This window comes from Plectropomus leopardus, chromosome 7, assembly GCF_008729295.1.
Source record: "Plectropomus leopardus isolate mb chromosome 7, YSFRI_Pleo_2.0, whole genome shotgun sequence".
Lineage (NCBI taxonomy): Eukaryota > Metazoa > Chordata > Actinopteri > Perciformes > Serranidae > Plectropomus > Plectropomus leopardus.
The window spans coordinates 23,854,827-23,872,309 of record NC_056469.1 but is presented as its reverse complement, the minus strand read 5'-3'; the positions used below and the strand labels follow the sequence as shown (position 1 = coordinate 23,872,309).

At 38.9% G+C, this 17,483-nt stretch overlaps 2 protein-coding genes across 9 annotated transcripts; one reads left to right on the top strand and one right to left on the bottom strand.

Moving 5' to 3' along the window:
* Positions 1 to 2,350: 2,350 nt before the first annotated feature.
* si:ch73-54f23.4 (zinc-binding protein A33) lies at positions 2,351 to 12,603 on the bottom strand. Of its 8 annotated transcripts, none has more exons than XM_042489382.1 (7): positions 12,390 to 12,603; positions 7,638 to 7,714; positions 6,858 to 6,953; positions 6,415 to 6,648; positions 5,737 to 5,759; positions 5,431 to 5,546; positions 2,351 to 4,602 (listed from the first exon to the last, which is right to left on the bottom strand). In XM_042489382.1, the coding sequence occupies exons 2-7, from the start codon at positions 7,701 to 7,703 to the stop codon at positions 4,049 to 4,051; spliced, it is 1,089 nt and encodes a 362-aa protein (XP_042345316.1). In that variant the 5' UTR covers positions 7,704 to 7,714; positions 12,390 to 12,603; the 3' UTR covers positions 2,351 to 4,048. The 8 variants fall into 8 exon arrangements, with proteins under 8 accessions (XP_042345316.1, XP_042345319.1, XP_042345320.1 ...); XM_042489385.1 differs by having other exon boundaries at positions 7,638 to 7,711; XM_042489386.1 differs by lacking the exon at positions 12,390 to 12,603 and adding an exon at positions 7,970 to 8,041 and having other exon boundaries at positions 7,638 to 7,711.
* Positions 12,604 to 12,973: 370 nt separating this feature from the next.
* On the top strand, positions 12,974 to 17,354 carry ino80e (INO80 complex subunit E). Its single transcript, XM_042489432.1, has 8 exons — positions 12,974 to 13,084; positions 13,373 to 13,455; positions 13,575 to 13,645; positions 13,750 to 13,802; positions 13,919 to 14,000; positions 14,777 to 14,894; positions 15,202 to 15,300; positions 15,767 to 17,354. The coding sequence occupies exons 1-8, from the start codon at positions 13,057 to 13,059 to the stop codon at positions 15,971 to 15,973; spliced, it is 741 nt and encodes a 246-aa protein (XP_042345366.1). The 5' UTR covers positions 12,974 to 13,056; the 3' UTR covers positions 15,974 to 17,354.
* Positions 17,355 to 17,483: the final 129 nt, after the last annotated feature.

Genomic DNA, 17,483 nt, shown 5'->3' with positions numbered 1-17,483 from the left:
AAGAATTATGGGTTAGTATCACAAAACAATGAGACATACAAAAAAGTAGCTCTTCTGACTTAAATATTATTTTGACATACAAATGCATTATTTAAGATAAGTCATTATTTTGACAAATGTTCTTAAAATTATTAAATATTTCGTCTTTCTAGAAGTTATTGTTTTGAATAAGCTACTCATTATTTTGGGGCAAGTCAAAGTTTCTCATTATTTTGAGATACTAACTCATTGTTATGCGATAGATCATTTTAAGATATCAAGTCATTATTTTGAGATTCTAACTCAATATTATTGAAAAACTTCTCATTATTTTGAGATATTAAGTTATTTTGAGATACTGAATCATTATTTTTAAGATACCAGGCCATTATTTTGAGAAAGGTTCTTGTTCTGACTTACAGGATCTTTTTTTTAACACTTTGGCAAAAAATGGGCTTCCATACTAACCAGACATACAGTCTCCAGCCTTGTAAATATTGCATGTGTACGCCAGTTTAACCCCCTTAAGGCTGAATGTTTGTAGTGTATAGAACGGTTGTTGTATTATACTTAAAAATGAAGAAGAAAACTAATTTAAATTTCTCACCAAACTTAAATCCAGAATATAAAATATATACACATACAGTACAATATATTATATCCACTAATACTCACTAACATCTTGAACTAATTTAAGTACCAAATATTGTAAAAATCTATCAAGACTATATTAGATCTTTTTAGATCAATGATCTGCTGTTATTGCCATTCCAACCTGATGATACTCACAGCAGACAGCATCTCTCACAGTATTTACATGTTGTATTAAAATGTTTAACCTACGTCACTTAAAGCACTGACTGCAGCATGCCCACAACATGAAAAACAGGCTTTTATTGTCCTAAAGTTGTGTCCGTGTGTGTGTGACCAGAAGAGTGATGTTTTAAATGTTGCCATCATGGTGTGTTTGGACTATGTGTTTTAAGTGTGTATGCCTGTGATGCACATTATGTGTGAGTGTGAATGATTTATGAGTGTTTGTGCGTGCTGAATCTATGCATAGGCAGTTTGTACAGGATGACACAACTGTACTTCATGTGCTTTCTCCGTCTGTTGTGAGTAAGGTATTCATGTGCCTGCTTAAAATTGTCTTGCAACGTGAAGAAAACAAGTGCTGTGTTCAAGTCATGAGTGTGAATGTGTTTGAAGTCGCAACATATTGTAAAAGATATTGTAACTTTGAGATATTTGAGTGACTCTTGTCTTTGTTTAGTGCCTACAACGTATACTGGATAGTTGGCCTGTATTCTGTCATTTGCCGACACTCCTAATGGCACCTTTTTCTTAATGTAGTGGTTATTCACAAAAGCTGTTTGCACACCTGACTGAGCAAAGTGGTACCACTGACTGGCTATAGATATGCTAATGTGTTGGAGATGTGTGACAAATTGTATAAAGATGATGAAAGTGACAATGAAAGTCAGGTTTTCCAGATGATTCTGAAGAGTGTCAGGAGTGCTGAGCGTGTTGTTGTACTGTAAGCAAGGGTGTTTTCCATGTCATTAATCACGTCTGTGACACAGTTAGGAGTCTGACTGAATTACTGATAGCAGATGAATGACAGAGCTTTGTGTGGGTAACCCACAGGGTTACGTTGTGGTAAGAGAGAGACTTCTCAGACAGAATTTCTGTGCACCACCACTACTGAATATTGTCAGTGATTGTAAGCCACTCCAGCCAGAGGGAGTAGCAATGTGAGAGAGGCAGATAGCCTTTGGTTTACACGTTACCCAAGGCTGTTCAAAAGAGGCGGGACACATTCTTTGACCCCGTGGAGGCTATAGGGTATGACACATGCGCATTGTTCCTCGAGCTGCAATGTTGGATAGTTACAGCAGACGGCACTATAAATAAAGGCACGGTGTCCAGTCAGGTGCTCTTTGGATGCACTATTTTTAGCCTCCTTGAGTGCAATGGATCTGACAAAACTTTTTGAAAACGCTCAAATGGATGGCTGCCGATATATACAACAAAATATTTACAGAAAGCATTTGTTTTTGTACATATAGACAGTGCAGGCAGTGCAGTTGCACTTGGGCCCGTGGAGAGGGGGGGGGGGGGCATAGAGAGAGGGGGCCTGTAGAGAAGTAATATGAGCTGGCTTTTGCAGGTGATTCATTTGCTGCCTCAAAAATGCAACTGTGATCATAAATCATAAAAACTTCCATGTTAAAGTAAAAGAGGCGCCATTTGCGATTATTGCCCTCAAAAAGGCAAACGTCATGGTTTTCTTTTTTTTAAATGCCTGTTCTACATTAATTAAAAACTTTTAAAAACCTATGAAAATAAATGAATCCTTTCTTATTATCTTAATGTTTTTGTCATGACATTGGCTCAGTAAAGCTAAATAATTCTGTTTTGAATGAATCACATGTCAAAGTCTTTACCTTTACCTATGACAAAAACATTTTGAGGTATGTGAGGCGGAAATTTTCCATACTGTCATACAATTTTTACTTTAGAAGATTACGTTAAATACAACTCAGTCTCTTAGAACTGCAACTTAACCCTTTGAAACTTGAGCAATTTGGCCTGACTTCTGTCTGACTGATGACTGCAGGGTAACATGATGATGCAATATACTGTAACTACTACAGATGCAAAATCTGGCACAAGGGCCCATCACAGCCTGCACTGGGGCCTGTTGTCACTACCTTACGCCTCTGTAAGGAACTTTTCAATAACTGCAGAATTGTAATTCTCACACATTTCGTTCTAAATATTTATCCAACTGCAGAGGTCTTAGTGAAAGTCATCAATCTTCCCCTTGTTCTATGATATTGCGCCAGTTATCGAGCCTTTCAGAAAGTACAGAGCAGATTTTACTGCCTGTGTGTTGTACCCCAACGATATATCACAATATAGCGCTGTGAACTCTCCTCTTTTGAACCTCCTTGACGTTACCAGCATCTAAAAGAAGGCTCAGTCCAGTGGGACTGGAGTTATTACATCGAACTGGTGCCAGAGGGATTCTGGTGTCATACCCACCTCTGATAACCCACTAACAGAAGAAACCACTACTTTTAACACCACTGGCACTTCTTGCACTATGTGAGTTGTCTCTGCCCTGATCTTCTCTGTTTACTTCTGCTGTTCTGGCCTGGGTGTGGTGTGACATCCCACATGTTCTCTCTGTACTCCCTTTTTGCACAACACTTCACAGATGTTTTGTAAAGAAAATAGATTTTTCTTTATTTCATGTCTAAAGGAATACTAAGAATAAACAAGCGATTATGACATTTCCTGTCTTGTTGTCTTTGTTTTCTCTGTGCAAACAAACTCGCAGAAGGACAGTTATGTCTCAGAGCTGTCTGTTCCAGCTCAGTGGCTCGTCTCACTCAATGTCAGCCGTCATTTGTTGTTTGAGTGTCACGCGCCACTTTCTCACCCCTTGGGCCCGCGGCGTGCCACTAATCCCAGCTTCCATAACCTCGTCAGGACACATCATAACTGAGCAGGCACAACAAAGATATTTATAAACAGGCCAAAGGTAACATTATAACACCTGCTATGGACCCTGAAGCTCTGGGGACAACCGCAGAGTCCAACTCTCCCCCATGCTTTGTTTTCCTAAACCGTTTTTCAAGATTCATTTGAATCTTCGTATTTTATCACATTTATTTTCACCAAACTCTAAAACATTCACAGTCAATATACAATTATTTTCATTATCGTGAAATCTGTCAATCTTTTTTCTCAATAATCAATCATTTTTTGCCTATAAAATGTCAGAAAATAGTGGAAAATATCCTAAAATCCAAATTGTTTTCTTCAAATGGCTTGTTTTGTGAAACATGACAGTTCCAAACCCCCAAATATTCTGTATGATTTTACATAAAACAAGGAAGCATATGTTTGGCCATTTTTGCTTGAAATATTATTCCTACCAACTATTAATTGATGATCAAAATAGTTACGCATTAATTTTCTAATTGCGTCAGCTCTAAATGTTAGAATTATTCTGCTTATATACAAAACAATCTGCGTTATAAATCTCTGCAGCCGCTCATCATAGTAAAGGGTTAAAGATCTTAAGTGGTGCCATGTTTTTCCCGTCATCTGCGTCACACGGATTATAGAAGGGGAACAGAGGAACCCCGACAGATCCCATAGTAAAGGTGTAGATTGGCGCCATGGTAACAGCATTATAGAAAGACACCTCCTCCTTTTCACAGTCTAAGAACACACCAATTCGGACAAGTTGGACAGACACGATGACCTTGGTGGGCTTCGGGTCTGTGCAGGCATAGACAGATCCGTCCTTCAAGGCCAAGGTCCAGAGGCCATTGGAAGTTCCAGTGGCATCCATCTCCCCTCTTGGGACATCTGCTCGCGCCACACCCAACCTCCACGCTGTCTTACGTCCCACCTCCACCTCCCAGTAGTGTCGGCCTGTGGTGAAGCTCTGATGGCCGAACACGCAGTAATAATAGTGGAACCGTTGTGGGTTGGGCTGGCAATCCTTCGTGTCTTTATCCTCATCAAACCATACTGAAGTGCAAGCCTTGGACAGGGACAGATTAGGGTGGGCTGTCTCTGGGTCAAAGGTCATTGATGTAATATCTGTAGGCAAATAGAGATTAACCCTTTGAAACCTGGAGCGTGCTGCTTTCACAAGTATCAAAGCCTTTGAACTTAAGAAAATTGGGGGGATTTCTTTCAAAAACATGGAGAAAAAAAGGCAATGAGCAACTTGGCAAGAAATGTTACACGAACTGCGAGATATTTGTGGATTTGGCAAAATATTTTTAATAAGCTAAGGAAAAAAAAGAAAATAATAAGAGGAAAACTACACTTAATAATAATAGACTTTATTTATAAAGCACCTTTCATAAAGGAAAAGCAGCACAAAGTGCTTTACAATAAATACGCCAGTGCTTAAAATCATGAAATCAATTAAGAGAAAACATTTTAAAATAATTGCAGCAGTCTTAAGTGTAAAAAAAAGTTTTATAAAATCAGCCCTTGTTAAAGGCTAAAGTGAACAAAGGTGTTTTTAGCTGTCTTTTAAAATATCTATTGGTAGTGTGTTCCATACCTTTTGGGGCATAACTGACAAGGGCTGCATTTCCGAATTGCAGCAGGTGATCACAGTGTTCATTAAAAATACAATACTTCTTAAGTACTTTTCCAGGTCATTTCTTAATTGTTGTTGTTGTTTTTACTTTCTTTTCCTTTTTGTTTTTTAAAATTGTATTTATTTATTTTCATTTTTATTTTTCCTGCAGTTTTATTAATGTGTTAATAGCTGGGAGATTTCTTCTCTCGTTGCTCATTGCCATGCTTTTGAAAGAAATCAAGCCAGTTTGCTCAGGTGTCAAAGGATTAAAGAAGGTGAGTTTTGCCATTTTGTACTGCATGTGTTGTAATATATGACATGTATGAACATACTTGGGTAAAGGCAGCTTTTCATGTGCTTCCATATCCTGTACTGTATGGGCCCCACAAACTGACCGGAGCGTACCTCAGTGTCCACCTCCGCTGGAGGTACAAATCTGACCTGAGATCTGACAAAATGGGAAGAGGGGAGGACTGAATGATGAATGGAAGAATATTAAGGTAGTAGCCACACCACAGTGAGGATTATGGGGATGGATTGATGGAGGAGAGGACATGCCAAGCATGCATACACACAAGATTAATGAGATGTGGGGGAAACCGTGGAGAAAAAAAAAAGGTTAGGCTGAGAAAACCTGCCTTTTTATGAGATCTTGAATGTCCTGCAATGAGAAAAGGATTTTAAGAAAGTTGGTTAACAAAACAAACATTTTCAAACTTTCCATTGCCTCAAGCAGTTCTCTTTGTTTGGACTCTAAATTATTGGACTCTAAACAACTCTAAAGTTGTGACAGACTGCATTACACTGCCCGTTCCTATTTGTTGACTAATGCGTCCACTTCCTTTTGTCCTTTCATTTTTAAATGAGAAATTGATTTGCTCTTTTAAAACCCGGAGAGTCAACTGTTTAGTCAGTCAGTGGCTATAATTGATCAAATAAGTGCCGATGAGAAGGAGTGGATTGGCGAGGAGGGTTGCACTGCAGATTGGGTCCCTTTGATGGAAACCTGAGATCACAGTGTTCAAAGCTCAAACATGTCAAGAGTGAGGTAACTATTGTTTCAGGTCAAGGTGAATGCTTACAGTGACCCTGGATAACCCCATGTGTGGCTCCGCTGTTGTTTCCAGAGTGTTATATGGAGGGAGGCCAAACTATTCTGCACCTCCTCCTCTTTCACACATAACCCTTGTTCCAAATTCACCTCCATCACCACACTCAAGCTCGGTATTGTAACAGCATAAGACAAAACTACAGTGACAGTCAGATTTAATATCTGCGTGCAAATTTCTTGTTCTTCTATGAAAACGCTTCCTCACTTTGAGCAGTTTCGGACTGTCCTCCTCAGCCAGTTTGCTGTTCAGCACCGCGATGGCCCTCTCAAGGTCCCTCCCTTGCCCTGCTATTTTCTTCTCTCTCTCCTTCAGCTGCTTCACTTGTTTCTGTCTCTCTCTCCTCAGTCGCTCCAGGTTCCTATACTCCTCCTCATCCAGGAAACGATGGAGGTTCTGAAACTCTGCGCTGATTTCACGTTCAAGGGCATCAAAACTGCTCTGAAGGTCGGAGAGAGAAGGTGGATAATTATCAATTCAGCCTGGCTGTGGCTATAAATTCAGTGTGTGGATATGACATTATGGATTATAAGTGGCTTTAGCAGAATTGTTATGTATATATACATGTAGTTTCTATTGAACTGGAGTTGCTATGTGAAAAAATGATGCATTTTTGAGAAAGATAAGGATTAATAATGCAGCAACAGCACCTCTACTTCAACTGAGTCTATGTGAGTCTCTCTCTCTGCTTCTCTGCACTCGTCTACCTCATGCTTGATTCTTTTAATAGCCTGGATAAGCTTTTCCTGTAACACACACACAGACATGCGCACACGCACACACACACACGCACACGCACACAAACACGAGACAGAGAGAGGAGAAAAAGTACACATGGAACAGAAAGGTTACTGATTTAATATCCTGCAGAGTTTCTTCGCTTACGATCCATGAACTTTGAGATAAATACAGTCACATTAGGGGTGTATTCTTCTATTGCTGATAACCTTGACATTTGTAAATGAAATATTGATATGTTAATAATACACACATGATAATATCTTGTAAATAATCCAGCGCCTCTAAACCCATGTCTGCATCTTTCTGTTATTGCTTTGTCTCCCTCTCTAAACACCATCTGGTTTTCTTTTTATAACCATTAAGTGTACTCTTTTCTGTACGATTTTGTACAGTAGCAGACTCTCTCTCCACCTCCCTACACTATATATTTTGACTCGAATTTTTTTATCAAACAAAGAGACAAAACGCAAAAAAAAAAAAAAGTTAAAGCTGACTTTGACTGATAGCACTTAATTTTCTATAGATATCACGATAAGATCGCTACCGTTCAGTCTTATGGCCATGATAATCGTGTAGTGATAAGAATCTGATATTGTGCCAGCCCTGAGTCACAATATGAGAGACAAAGTATCTCATGGCAGCTAATCTGAGTACAGCAGCAGGTGAAAACCATAAAACATGGAGCTTACCTTGTGCTCACAGAGAAGGCTTTTGTTGCAGTTGTTGTTGGGGTCTTTCATGTGGTTTTGGTACATTCCAGTTTCTGCTAGTTTGACAAAACAGAAATTGAGAGGACACTTAAGAAAAGTGCAATAAAAGTGATGGACGGAGTGAGAGGGAGGGACAAATTGGAGGACATGACAATGCAGAAAGTGAGAAGGAGCAAGAAAGAGGGGGGGGCATGCATTCCAGCACGGTAAGAACAACACGCCATACCAACAGAGCAACAAGGACATACATCCAAGCAGAAAATTAAGCAGAAATCGTATCGACAAGCACAGATCAGTGTCCACAGCCTGACTTGAGAATATATGGATCCATTAAGAGCAGAGGAGGGAGGAGGGGTGGCAGATGACTTTATCTGCCAGCAGGGCTCTCTGGCTGGCTGGCCCGCTGGCAGCAGCGATTTATGGCAGCAGACACAGAGGAGTCTATTTCTGTCCGCCACTGTCTTTGGAATCAAAGAACAATCTGTCGGCAGAAAGGGGCAGATATTGTGTTTTACATCGGCATTTGTTTTGCCTGGAAGGGAGACAATGCACGTTTATTTTTGCAAGGTGGCTCTCTTACCGTGTGGGGGTATGAGAGGATCTAGGAGATATTACAGTGCTTGCTTTGGTAGCTGCGTTTAAAGATGCTTTTTAGCTGTCAGTGCCCTGCTGGATTTCAGCAGTGGGGCACTGTTTCTAAACATACAGTCAGCATTTCTCTCTTCCTCTTTTGGATTATCTGCATTCAACTACATAGCCAAAAGCCTCCTCTCTCTTTTCTTTTTATCTGCCCCAAGTCTGTCCACTTATCTTAAGTTTTTATATCTCTGCCTCTTTCTTTGTCTTTGTTTCCCCCTCCATCACCCTCCACACGGGGTGGGGGGGTCTGGCTACAAGTACGTGCACTGAGGCAGCATTACTCATCTCTGAAAATGTTCCTCATCTATAATTCATGCTACTGGGTCCTGGCAAGTGACTGTGCTGATCTGAGGTTGAGCTGCAAACTACAGTGCACTACAGTATGCGGCAGGTGGAGGGGACGCTGACAGGACGGTTCAATAAAACCCAAAGGCAGCATGCGCAGCAATTCCTGGCTGAGGATCAAAGCAGCTATAAATCAGTGTGGGCTATATTAACTCAATGAATGGTCTTATTATAGGATTCTAGGAAAATATGTGAAAAATATATAACAGAAATAACAAATATGATAGTCAGTCATAAAGACTGTTAGTGTGATGACCTTTGTGTAACTCTGTCTCTCCAGTTTCTTCTCTTCCAGGGCTGCTTTCAGCCCTGACAAAATGTAGCAAAAACATTTATTTAAACAGAAACAGTGGTGCTGAACACCCTGCTGTGATTTACATGTGTGTATGTATACATAATATATATATAAATCAGTGTCTTATAAGCCCATGTAGGCTAGGCACAATTAAGTGCACTTAAACAAACTAATCAATCAATCAATACACACACACACATAAATATATATGTGTGTGTGTGTACTTCTTCTTAGGTATTTTGGGGTTAATTTCTACTTAAGTTGCTCATTGCCTTTTTTCATTTTTTTTAACAAGAAATCAAGCTAGTTTGCTCAGGTCTCAAAGGATTAAATCATACCAAAGACAAAATAATGTCAGATCACGAAAATAATTTTTTTTTGCTTTCATTATTAAAATCTTCTACCTTTATTCACATATTTGTATTTGAGAAAAAAAACAACACAGGTTCCGTTTGATCACGGCAGTGTCACCTATGGTTCAGCCTCAAAAACTCACATTTTTGTGTCACAGTAAAGTCAACTCCCATCCCAGCCCTGCAAGTCCAGGCGGGAGAGATGTCACTACATATTAGAAGGAAGCAGTTAATGACCAACTACTGGGCTAACCTCAGACAGTTAGAAGAACAACACCTCACTAAACTGGTACTGCAGGAGTGCTGGGAACGAGGCAGAGGACAAAGAGCAAGCTGTGGGTGGGTTGGCAAAAGATATGCAGAGTACTTGGAGGTTATTAATATCAAGCTGAGCCCTTTATTCTAGAGGCTGCAGTATGGCACACTCAACAACACTAACAAACACAAATGCTCTGGAGCTCAAGAAGTCAGAAAGGGAAAGTTGATTGTTAAAAGGTCTTCAACACACACACACACACACACACACACATAAAAAAGAGTCAAAAGATTATACCGAAGCTGTAGAAACTTGACATGCAAGAAAAATTTTGCTGTTCACAATAGTCTTTTGTCTCTGTGAAATAATTCAGCATTTTAGTTGGAGATTATTAAATTCTGACCTGTTTCTCCTAAACCCCCCTTATGAGAAATAAGGAGCAAAAGAGTTAATCAGCAGGGGTTATTTTGCTGTGTTTATACAATTATCCAAACAATGGGGAAAATTTTTTAAAAACTATATAATTATAATAATTTCATAATTAAAATTATGTGACAGAAAAAATACAATATATAAAATAAATACATGTATAGTTTGTCATTTTCAGCATTTTTTAAAGGGGCATTTTCTTGATGATTTTTGTCTTTTTTTTCCCCCTCTTACTTTCAGGTGGGTTTTTTGTAACTTTTTCTCACCATTTTTTTGCTTATTTGGGGCCATGTCTTGTTAAGTTGCTTGTTGCCTTCTCCCCATGTTTTTGAAAGAAACAAACCAGTTTGCTCGAATTTTAAAGGGTTAAAACCTGAAACTTGATGTGAACCCCACAGCCCCTGTATTTGCCCCTGGACATAAAAAGTGAAGACATTTCACAAAGTCTTCAGAGGTTACCCAGGAGAGAAACTGTTTCATAGTCGGAAGATTTTGAGTTCAAATCCCAACTGTGTTTTTTTGTTTTTTTCTTTTCTGTTACCCCTCAGAGTGCTGCTTCATAAAGGTGTATGTTTTGTGACCTCCTTCAGCAGCTGCGGACAGGTTTAAAATTCTTCTGCAACTCAGACACCTTTCAGCTGAGTTATGAGTCAATTCTCAAATTAGGAAAGTTTATAAAAAATGGCTTTTACTTTTTGTCCTAAAAAACAAACATGACAAGTTTTGTCTAGTTCTAACTTACTTTCTCCTTTAAGATGTTTTGATGAATTCAGGCTTTGATTTGCTTTGAGTGTCGTTACAAAACAGACTGATTTTTAAGGCTCATTTAAGACAGGATTTTCAGAATAAGAGACACCTTTATGAAAAAGCCCTCTGGATAACAGAAGGAAAACAACCAAACATGCACAGAAGATATTTAAACCCACAACTTTGAGACTTCAGAGCTGTTTTTCTACCATAAGAGGAGTTTTCAGGACTGCAGATTCAGGGTGTTGCATCACATTTATGGAGGTTCACGGCAGCTTTCAGGTTAAGTAATTGACAAATAAATGTATTACGATTTATTATGAGGTTTTGTTATCTTCTTTATCTAAAGTCTTTAAAAAACACTGAAAGACTTTCAATTTGAGCCATATTTCCCGCTTAAAGGGCACACCACCTCAGTTGACAATTCTAGTGTGTTATTCCTATGGCCTAGGAAAGTTCGACCAATATTTGTGAACACAAGCTACTCTCTCTCTCAAAGCCAGAAACCACAGAAATAAATCTGAAATGTGTGATGTCATAGAGTCTGATGCTGATCCATAAAAAATGAATGGGACTCCGAATGAGCTTTAATTATGCAATATCACACCAAAGAGAGTGCTGCTGTTATACTGAATATCATCATGGCTTTGTGGCAGACACAAGGCTTCATGTGAGTGCCAAACTAACTTCATGCCCAAATGTAATTTCAAACAGAGATTATTATTTAATTTTTTTTAATAGTTATCTATTCGAGAAGAAACACTTGGTTTTTGCTCCTTGCCAATGTAGCTTAGCTATAGAAGATCCATGCTTACAGGTCAGAATTACTCTGAACTTTCATACACTCAATTGTAAATTGAATATTTATTGATAAGGAAAGGTTCACATTAAAGTGGCTTGTGACAGCTTTTCTGGCCATTTTAAGTCATCTTTCAAGACCCACAAAATATTTTGTACAAAAACTGAAATAGCTCAAATGAAAGAAGAAACTCTCCTTTTCATCATGAAAAAAATGCTTGTTTGCACCTTGTTCCATTCTTGATTTATCTGAGACTGAACAGAGGCTAGTTTCATCAAAAAGACCACTTTTTTTTCTAGAAAGCTGAGAAAAATGCAAAGAGTCTGTCAAGCAAAACAGTGATTTAAATGTTATAATTTTACCTTCAATGACATAAAAGACATCTGAAAATTGTATTACAATGTACATGTAAATGTGTAAATATGCAAAGTACAAAACAATGCAACAAATCATGGCCCCAGTTCAGAGAGAGAAAACCCACAAAATACAACCTAGTCCTTAGTTCCTACCTGCAGTATTGGGGCAACCGGGCCTGCTTTGAACACTAACTTTTTCAAAGTAAAAGCTTCGGACCCCGCCGGACACTCAGTCAAGAGCATGGGGGTGGGGGATCCCTCCATCACTAAAAATTCATGAGCTAAACACCACTTTTTGTAAAAACACGTTGTTTTTTTTTTTTGCTCTGCAGACACAAATAGTTCCATAACCGCTGGAAGTCACAGCTGTTGCTAGTACAAACATTTTCCTACACATTAGCTTGCCGCTTTGTGTTAGCTAGGTCTTCATGTTACCGCAAACCAACTTTAACAGCCTGTTGTGTATCGTGTGTCTCTCTTGACTTTTTAAGGTGAGTAGGAAGAATCCTTACCGGCTCATAACTGCAGTCTCATCCGCCTCCTGAGCTCTGCGAACAGCCACCACCCATAGGAGAGGACAGGTAAACCGTGTTTAAAAGATCCTCGTCTCCGCGCCAAACGGGGTTAGCCAGCTAGCTAAACTGAGGCAGCTAAGCTAAAAACAACAGCTTGGAAGACGGTGTAACAGCTCCAACAGCGACTGCTGCCTTTTTTGTTTTCCTTAACCAAAACTCCCACACATGTATGACCCCCCAAAAGAGTGGAAGTTACCCCCACAAGTTTTTATCTGCCATATGGACACAGAATAGGCCTATAGGACGGTGCGCTATAATCTACAGTAATTCCCGACCGTTAATGTTTACCTGAGCGGAGTGATACATTAAGAGTTAACAGTCCCTTTGATGTTGTGCTGTATATCAGTACTCTGGACCATATAGACTGTACATCTTTATCTTCATATACAGTTTATGCTCTTTACCAAACACAATGTTTGGTGGCAAATAACTGTTTTATCTTTATTTTATCCGTCAAATCATTCAAACGGGATTCTTTTGTAGTATTCAGTTCTCACAAGAAGCACAGGGTGGCGATAATGTGCCGGGAAGCGCTGGATGTTGCTACCGTGGAAACCCTCGAAGAAGAAGAAGAAGCAACGACGTCACGATAGTAAACAAGAGCATGTCGCACAGACAGACTCAAGCAAGAGGTACAAATTGGTTTTGAGGATGATTTTTGTCTTGCATGTTCATTGAAAAGATGTTTTCATGGTAGAAATAAATATTGTTGTATATTTTCAGAGGCCAGAGAGACCAGCAGCTCTGTATCTTTAGTGAGTTAGCTATGTAAGCTAATGATTAGCTTAGCATACAATACGTTCTTGGTTTTTTTTAATTACAGTCTGTGTTTCCAAACTTAACATTACTTCCGGTATAAAACACCAATTATTAGTAGATGGAAGTTTTTATTGTTGTATTATTTGTGTTCTTTGTTGCAGAAATGAACGGTCAAGCGGACGTCGAAGTTGACTACAAGCGGAAATACAAAAATCTCAAACGAAAATTAAAATTTCTTGTTTATGTGAGTACGATCATTCTGAGAACGAAAGGCCAGTCTTGAGCCATGCTTTCATCTGTATTGTAGAAAATACACACGTCTCGTTATCTGCACTGATTTCGTGTTTGGTTTCCCTCTTCCAGGAGCAGGAATGTTTTCAGGAGGAGCTGAGGAGAGCACAGAGAAAACTTCTCAAAGTATCCAGGGATAAAAGGTGAGATTACATTGTGTGTGTGTACGTGAAAATATGTGGATGTTAAACAATATGTTATGATATGATGACGTGCAGTCATATCATGTTATTTACTTCTTTTCTAGCTTCCTTCTGGACAGACTGCTACAGTATGAGAGAGTAGATGAAGACTCTTCAGGTAGTTATTACTCCTCATTGTAAAGGCTCTCCTAAAAAATAAAATGTTTGTTACTGTGGCATGCTTTCATTTCAAATTGACTGTAAGTTAATTGAGTTTTCTGTCTTTTATTCTAGATTCAGATGCAACAGTTTCATCAGAAAATAGTGAAGGAGAAGGCCCCAGGGAGAGGGAAAGGGAACGAGATGCAGCAAAGAAGTGAGTTGGGAATTTTATTTCATATCACCACATTCTATGAATAGTACATAAATATGTGCAAGCACATGCAGCATACATATTACATGCTTCTTATTGGTCATACTGATCATGTTAAAAGGAAAAAGCATTGTCGTAAACATAATTCTAGTGCAATGCACAGTGGAGAATACAACTGAAACCTTAAAAGCATTGTCTCTTCAGGGGTATGGGTGTCAACGGTTAAAACACCTCCAACAGCAACCCATTATTTGTACTCAAAGCTAAAAAAAAAACACAATGATTAATAGTTTTTAAGGTAATAATACACTAGTGAAAGCACAACTATGACTGTTTCACTTCTGCTAACACATGCTCCTAAATCCTACAAACTGGTCCTTTAAGTCTTGAACTAGCATGTGTAAGGAAGGTACCATTGTCTAGTATTATCATCCAACACATAGTTATTTGAGAGTTATTGATACTGGAACTGAGACTAAAATTAATATAAGTAATTTATGGTCTCTTGTTTTATTGCTGACCATGTCTATTCAGGCATCATTTTCCAAAAGCTGTGTTTTCTCCTTGATCACACTAAAATATGAAGCTATTGTTCTCAGGTTTATCCACACTGGAAAACATTTTTGAAAATGCCAGATTAGTGGGGAGTCATTTTTCTATTAAACCAGCTTGGTGCATCTTAGTAACCTAAATGGACCATTGTGGATCACACATTTTGTGCTCTGAAAGCTCTTACGGTCACACTGAGTTTCTCTTAATTTCTCATGTGCTCTTCTCAGGCGAAGAAGTAGTCCTGGAGCTTGTCTTCCTTCATCGTCCTCCCCTCATCTCTCCCTTCTGTCCCGTCCTGGTGTGCATCCCCTACAGTCATCGGGCTCTGGACCCTACCTCAACACTGTGAGTTTCAATCTTTCTTTCTGCGGCCAGCAACAATAACAGTAACATTGCTGCCTCTGTCACCTCCTCATCAGCAAACATAATCCTCGTTTTGATTTTGCATTTTTTTTAAAATATAATTTGATTGTCATTCTATTCATGAGTCTGTTTTATCTCTTCATTTGTTTTTTGTTTTTTATTTGATGCTGACTGTCCTTGCATTGTCCATTCTTCTGTGTATGTTTTTGTGTGTGTTTGTCTGTCTCGTAAATATGCCTTTGCATGTGTGTTCATTTGGCAATTTGGGGACTGCGTGTGTGTTGGGCAGATGCCCTTCCCACCAGAGTATTTGGCTCCCCCAGCTGAACGAATGAAGAAAGAGAGAAAAACAAAGACGCCTAAAAACAAGAGAGAGACAACTGGGAAGGTGAGAGAGGGAAAGGGAAAATGAGACATTCAGACATGATTATGATAATAACAATAATAAGAGAAAGAAGAATGCAGACATACTGCTTACTTCTCACATCTTGTATTTGAATGTGCCATTTATATATGAGGTGGCACAGTAGGTTATGTTTAAGTTACAGTATATATGCATAAAAACTAGGAAGTAATATATTTCTGCTTTTATGTTCTCCTCAGAGAATCTAAAAACTGCTTTTGCATATTACAGTTTACAACTTTGCTCAGTATAAACTGTAATAATGACATTTCGGGACACTAATGTGAAAAAGTTTGGCACTATGCCACAATGACCCTTTAGCCTGTAAGTTTATGTACATGCTGCATGCTTTGTCCTGATGCAGTCATCCATCCGTAGCTCTCATTCCTTCATCATATCTCCATCCTTTTGTCATTTTTAACATTTTAACTTTATTTTGAATTCCTCTCAGGTTGTTGCCCCAGTGGCAGCTAATTACCCGTCAGCCACTGCGGCCCCTCCGGCAGGCAGCGGCCCCTTCAGCTGGGTTCCCAGACAGATGCTCAGTGGAGATGCAGCTGAGGAGGAGGGAGACAGCGATGCAGACAGTGACAGGGGAGATGAAGACAGAGGGGAAGGAGACGAAGCAGAACTGGTCATTGACATCCCTAATGAGTGAGGATGAGTGTGTGTTTAGATGTGTTTAGCCCTATTTGCACGGGACTAGTATTATCTGGGGGCCACAGGAAGTTTGTAATAATTACAGAGGTCATCTGTGATCTTAATCCTGTGTGAATCTGATATGTCTGTAGTTTGTGAAGTTAAAATTTCACAGCAAATTACCAACAGTATTTTGCCAAACACAGAGGTCATGAGATAATATTGGTTCTATGTGAATCGGTATCGCTGTGATTTGGGATTGTACGTAGGTTTCCTGTTTCCTCCGCGTCTTGTTTCTGCCTTTTTTCCACTCAAGGATTACAAACGATGCATTGGCATTATCCATGAAAGTTCGGACAGCATTTTGGGTGCAGGAGACTTATTTTGCTACACGGCATGGAGACCTTTTCACCAAAAAAGAAAGTTCAAATCAACCAGAAGAGCAAACTCTCCAAAGATGATTAGATGGATAATGTGATAATGTGTGGTAGAATCAGTTTGTTTCACCCACATTTAAAAGAAAAAGAGGTTAAAATTGTACATCAGTGCTATGTATTGTTTCTGTGTTTTGTTGCCTTGAGTTACAAATGGCTGTTTGCGTCATATCTGGGGGCTAATGTCAATAAATAAATCAAGTAAAATACAGTTTTCGCTTATCTTGAGCAAACGTGACGCACAAAACAAACACCGGGGGAAATTTTTAAATCACACAATGTCCCCAGGTAGTTCTTGTCCCATCTGAATAGGGCCTTTATAAGCAAAGGACTGAGGATTTGTACATTTGTGTGTTTGAGAGCAAAGACTGAATGTGACTGACTATATTCTCTGTAAAAAGCAGCCCATTACACATTTTCAAAAGGAGGGCCAAGCTCCCTCCTGTGGACTTTTGTCTAACTGCAATATCACTGTTAAAAATATCTCAGATAAGTGGTTTTCCAATATTATGTTAGGAAATATATGTGTGACGAAATTACAGTTCGTAAGCTTATAAGAAAAAAACACTGTCTCTGGGATGATGGGATATTTTACTGTTTTTGCAAGCTGGCTGCTGATTATTTGTTGTTTAAATAGTCTCAACAACTATGACTAAAACTAGGTGAGTCCTGCCCGGAGAGAGTCTTGATTTATTTATATTTGCATAAACTAAACACCATCTCAGACTTGCTGTTGCGTAAACACTGCAGTCCATTAAAGCTGTTTTAGTATGATGTAGGTGTTTCAAATGTTCTCATCTTCTTTGCTTGTTACAGGCAGTTTTGACACCTGCCATTTGTACTTATACTATGTTAATGTTTTTTTAAACAAATTTTCAAAAAAATCAAAGCTTATTCATGTTGATTATTTTTGCATCTGTCCAATTGCATTTGTCGGAGAATAAAATGTAAAATGCTATCGTTTCAGATGACTGCAAATCTTTCTTTAAAGTTGAATTTACCTCCTGAGCAATAGACCTTATTTAAACATCATCTCCAAGCTTTGCCCTGTTATAGACCAGTATCTATCAGCTATAAATAGCCTGATTTCAAACT

Bases quoted from the DNA above. Each gene is read 5' to 3' on its own strand.
- si:ch73-54f23.4 (XM_042489379.1), bottom strand. From the start codon at position 7,904: ATGTCCTTGTTGCTCTGTTGGTATGGCGTGTTGTTCTTACCGTGCTGG. The intron at 6,954-7,637 runs GTAAGCTCCATG...TGTGTGTTACAG, and splicing joins GCCTTCTCTGTGAGCACAAG to GAAAAGCTTATCCAGGCTAT. The intron at 5,547-5,736 runs GCAGGTTTTCTC...CCATTTTGTCAG, and splicing joins ATTCAAGATCTCATAAAAAG to ATCTCAGGTCAGATTTGTAC.
- ino80e (XM_042489432.1), top strand. From the start codon at position 13,057: ATGTCGCACAGACAGACTCAAGCAAGAG. The intron at 13,085-13,372 runs GTACAAATTGGT...TCTTTGTTGCAG, and splicing joins CAGACAGACTCAAGCAAGAG to AAATGAACGGTCAAGCGGAC. The intron at 14,001-14,776 runs GTGAGTTGGGAA...TGCTCTTCTCAG, and splicing joins GAACGAGATGCAGCAAAGAA to GCGAAGAAGTAGTCCTGGAG.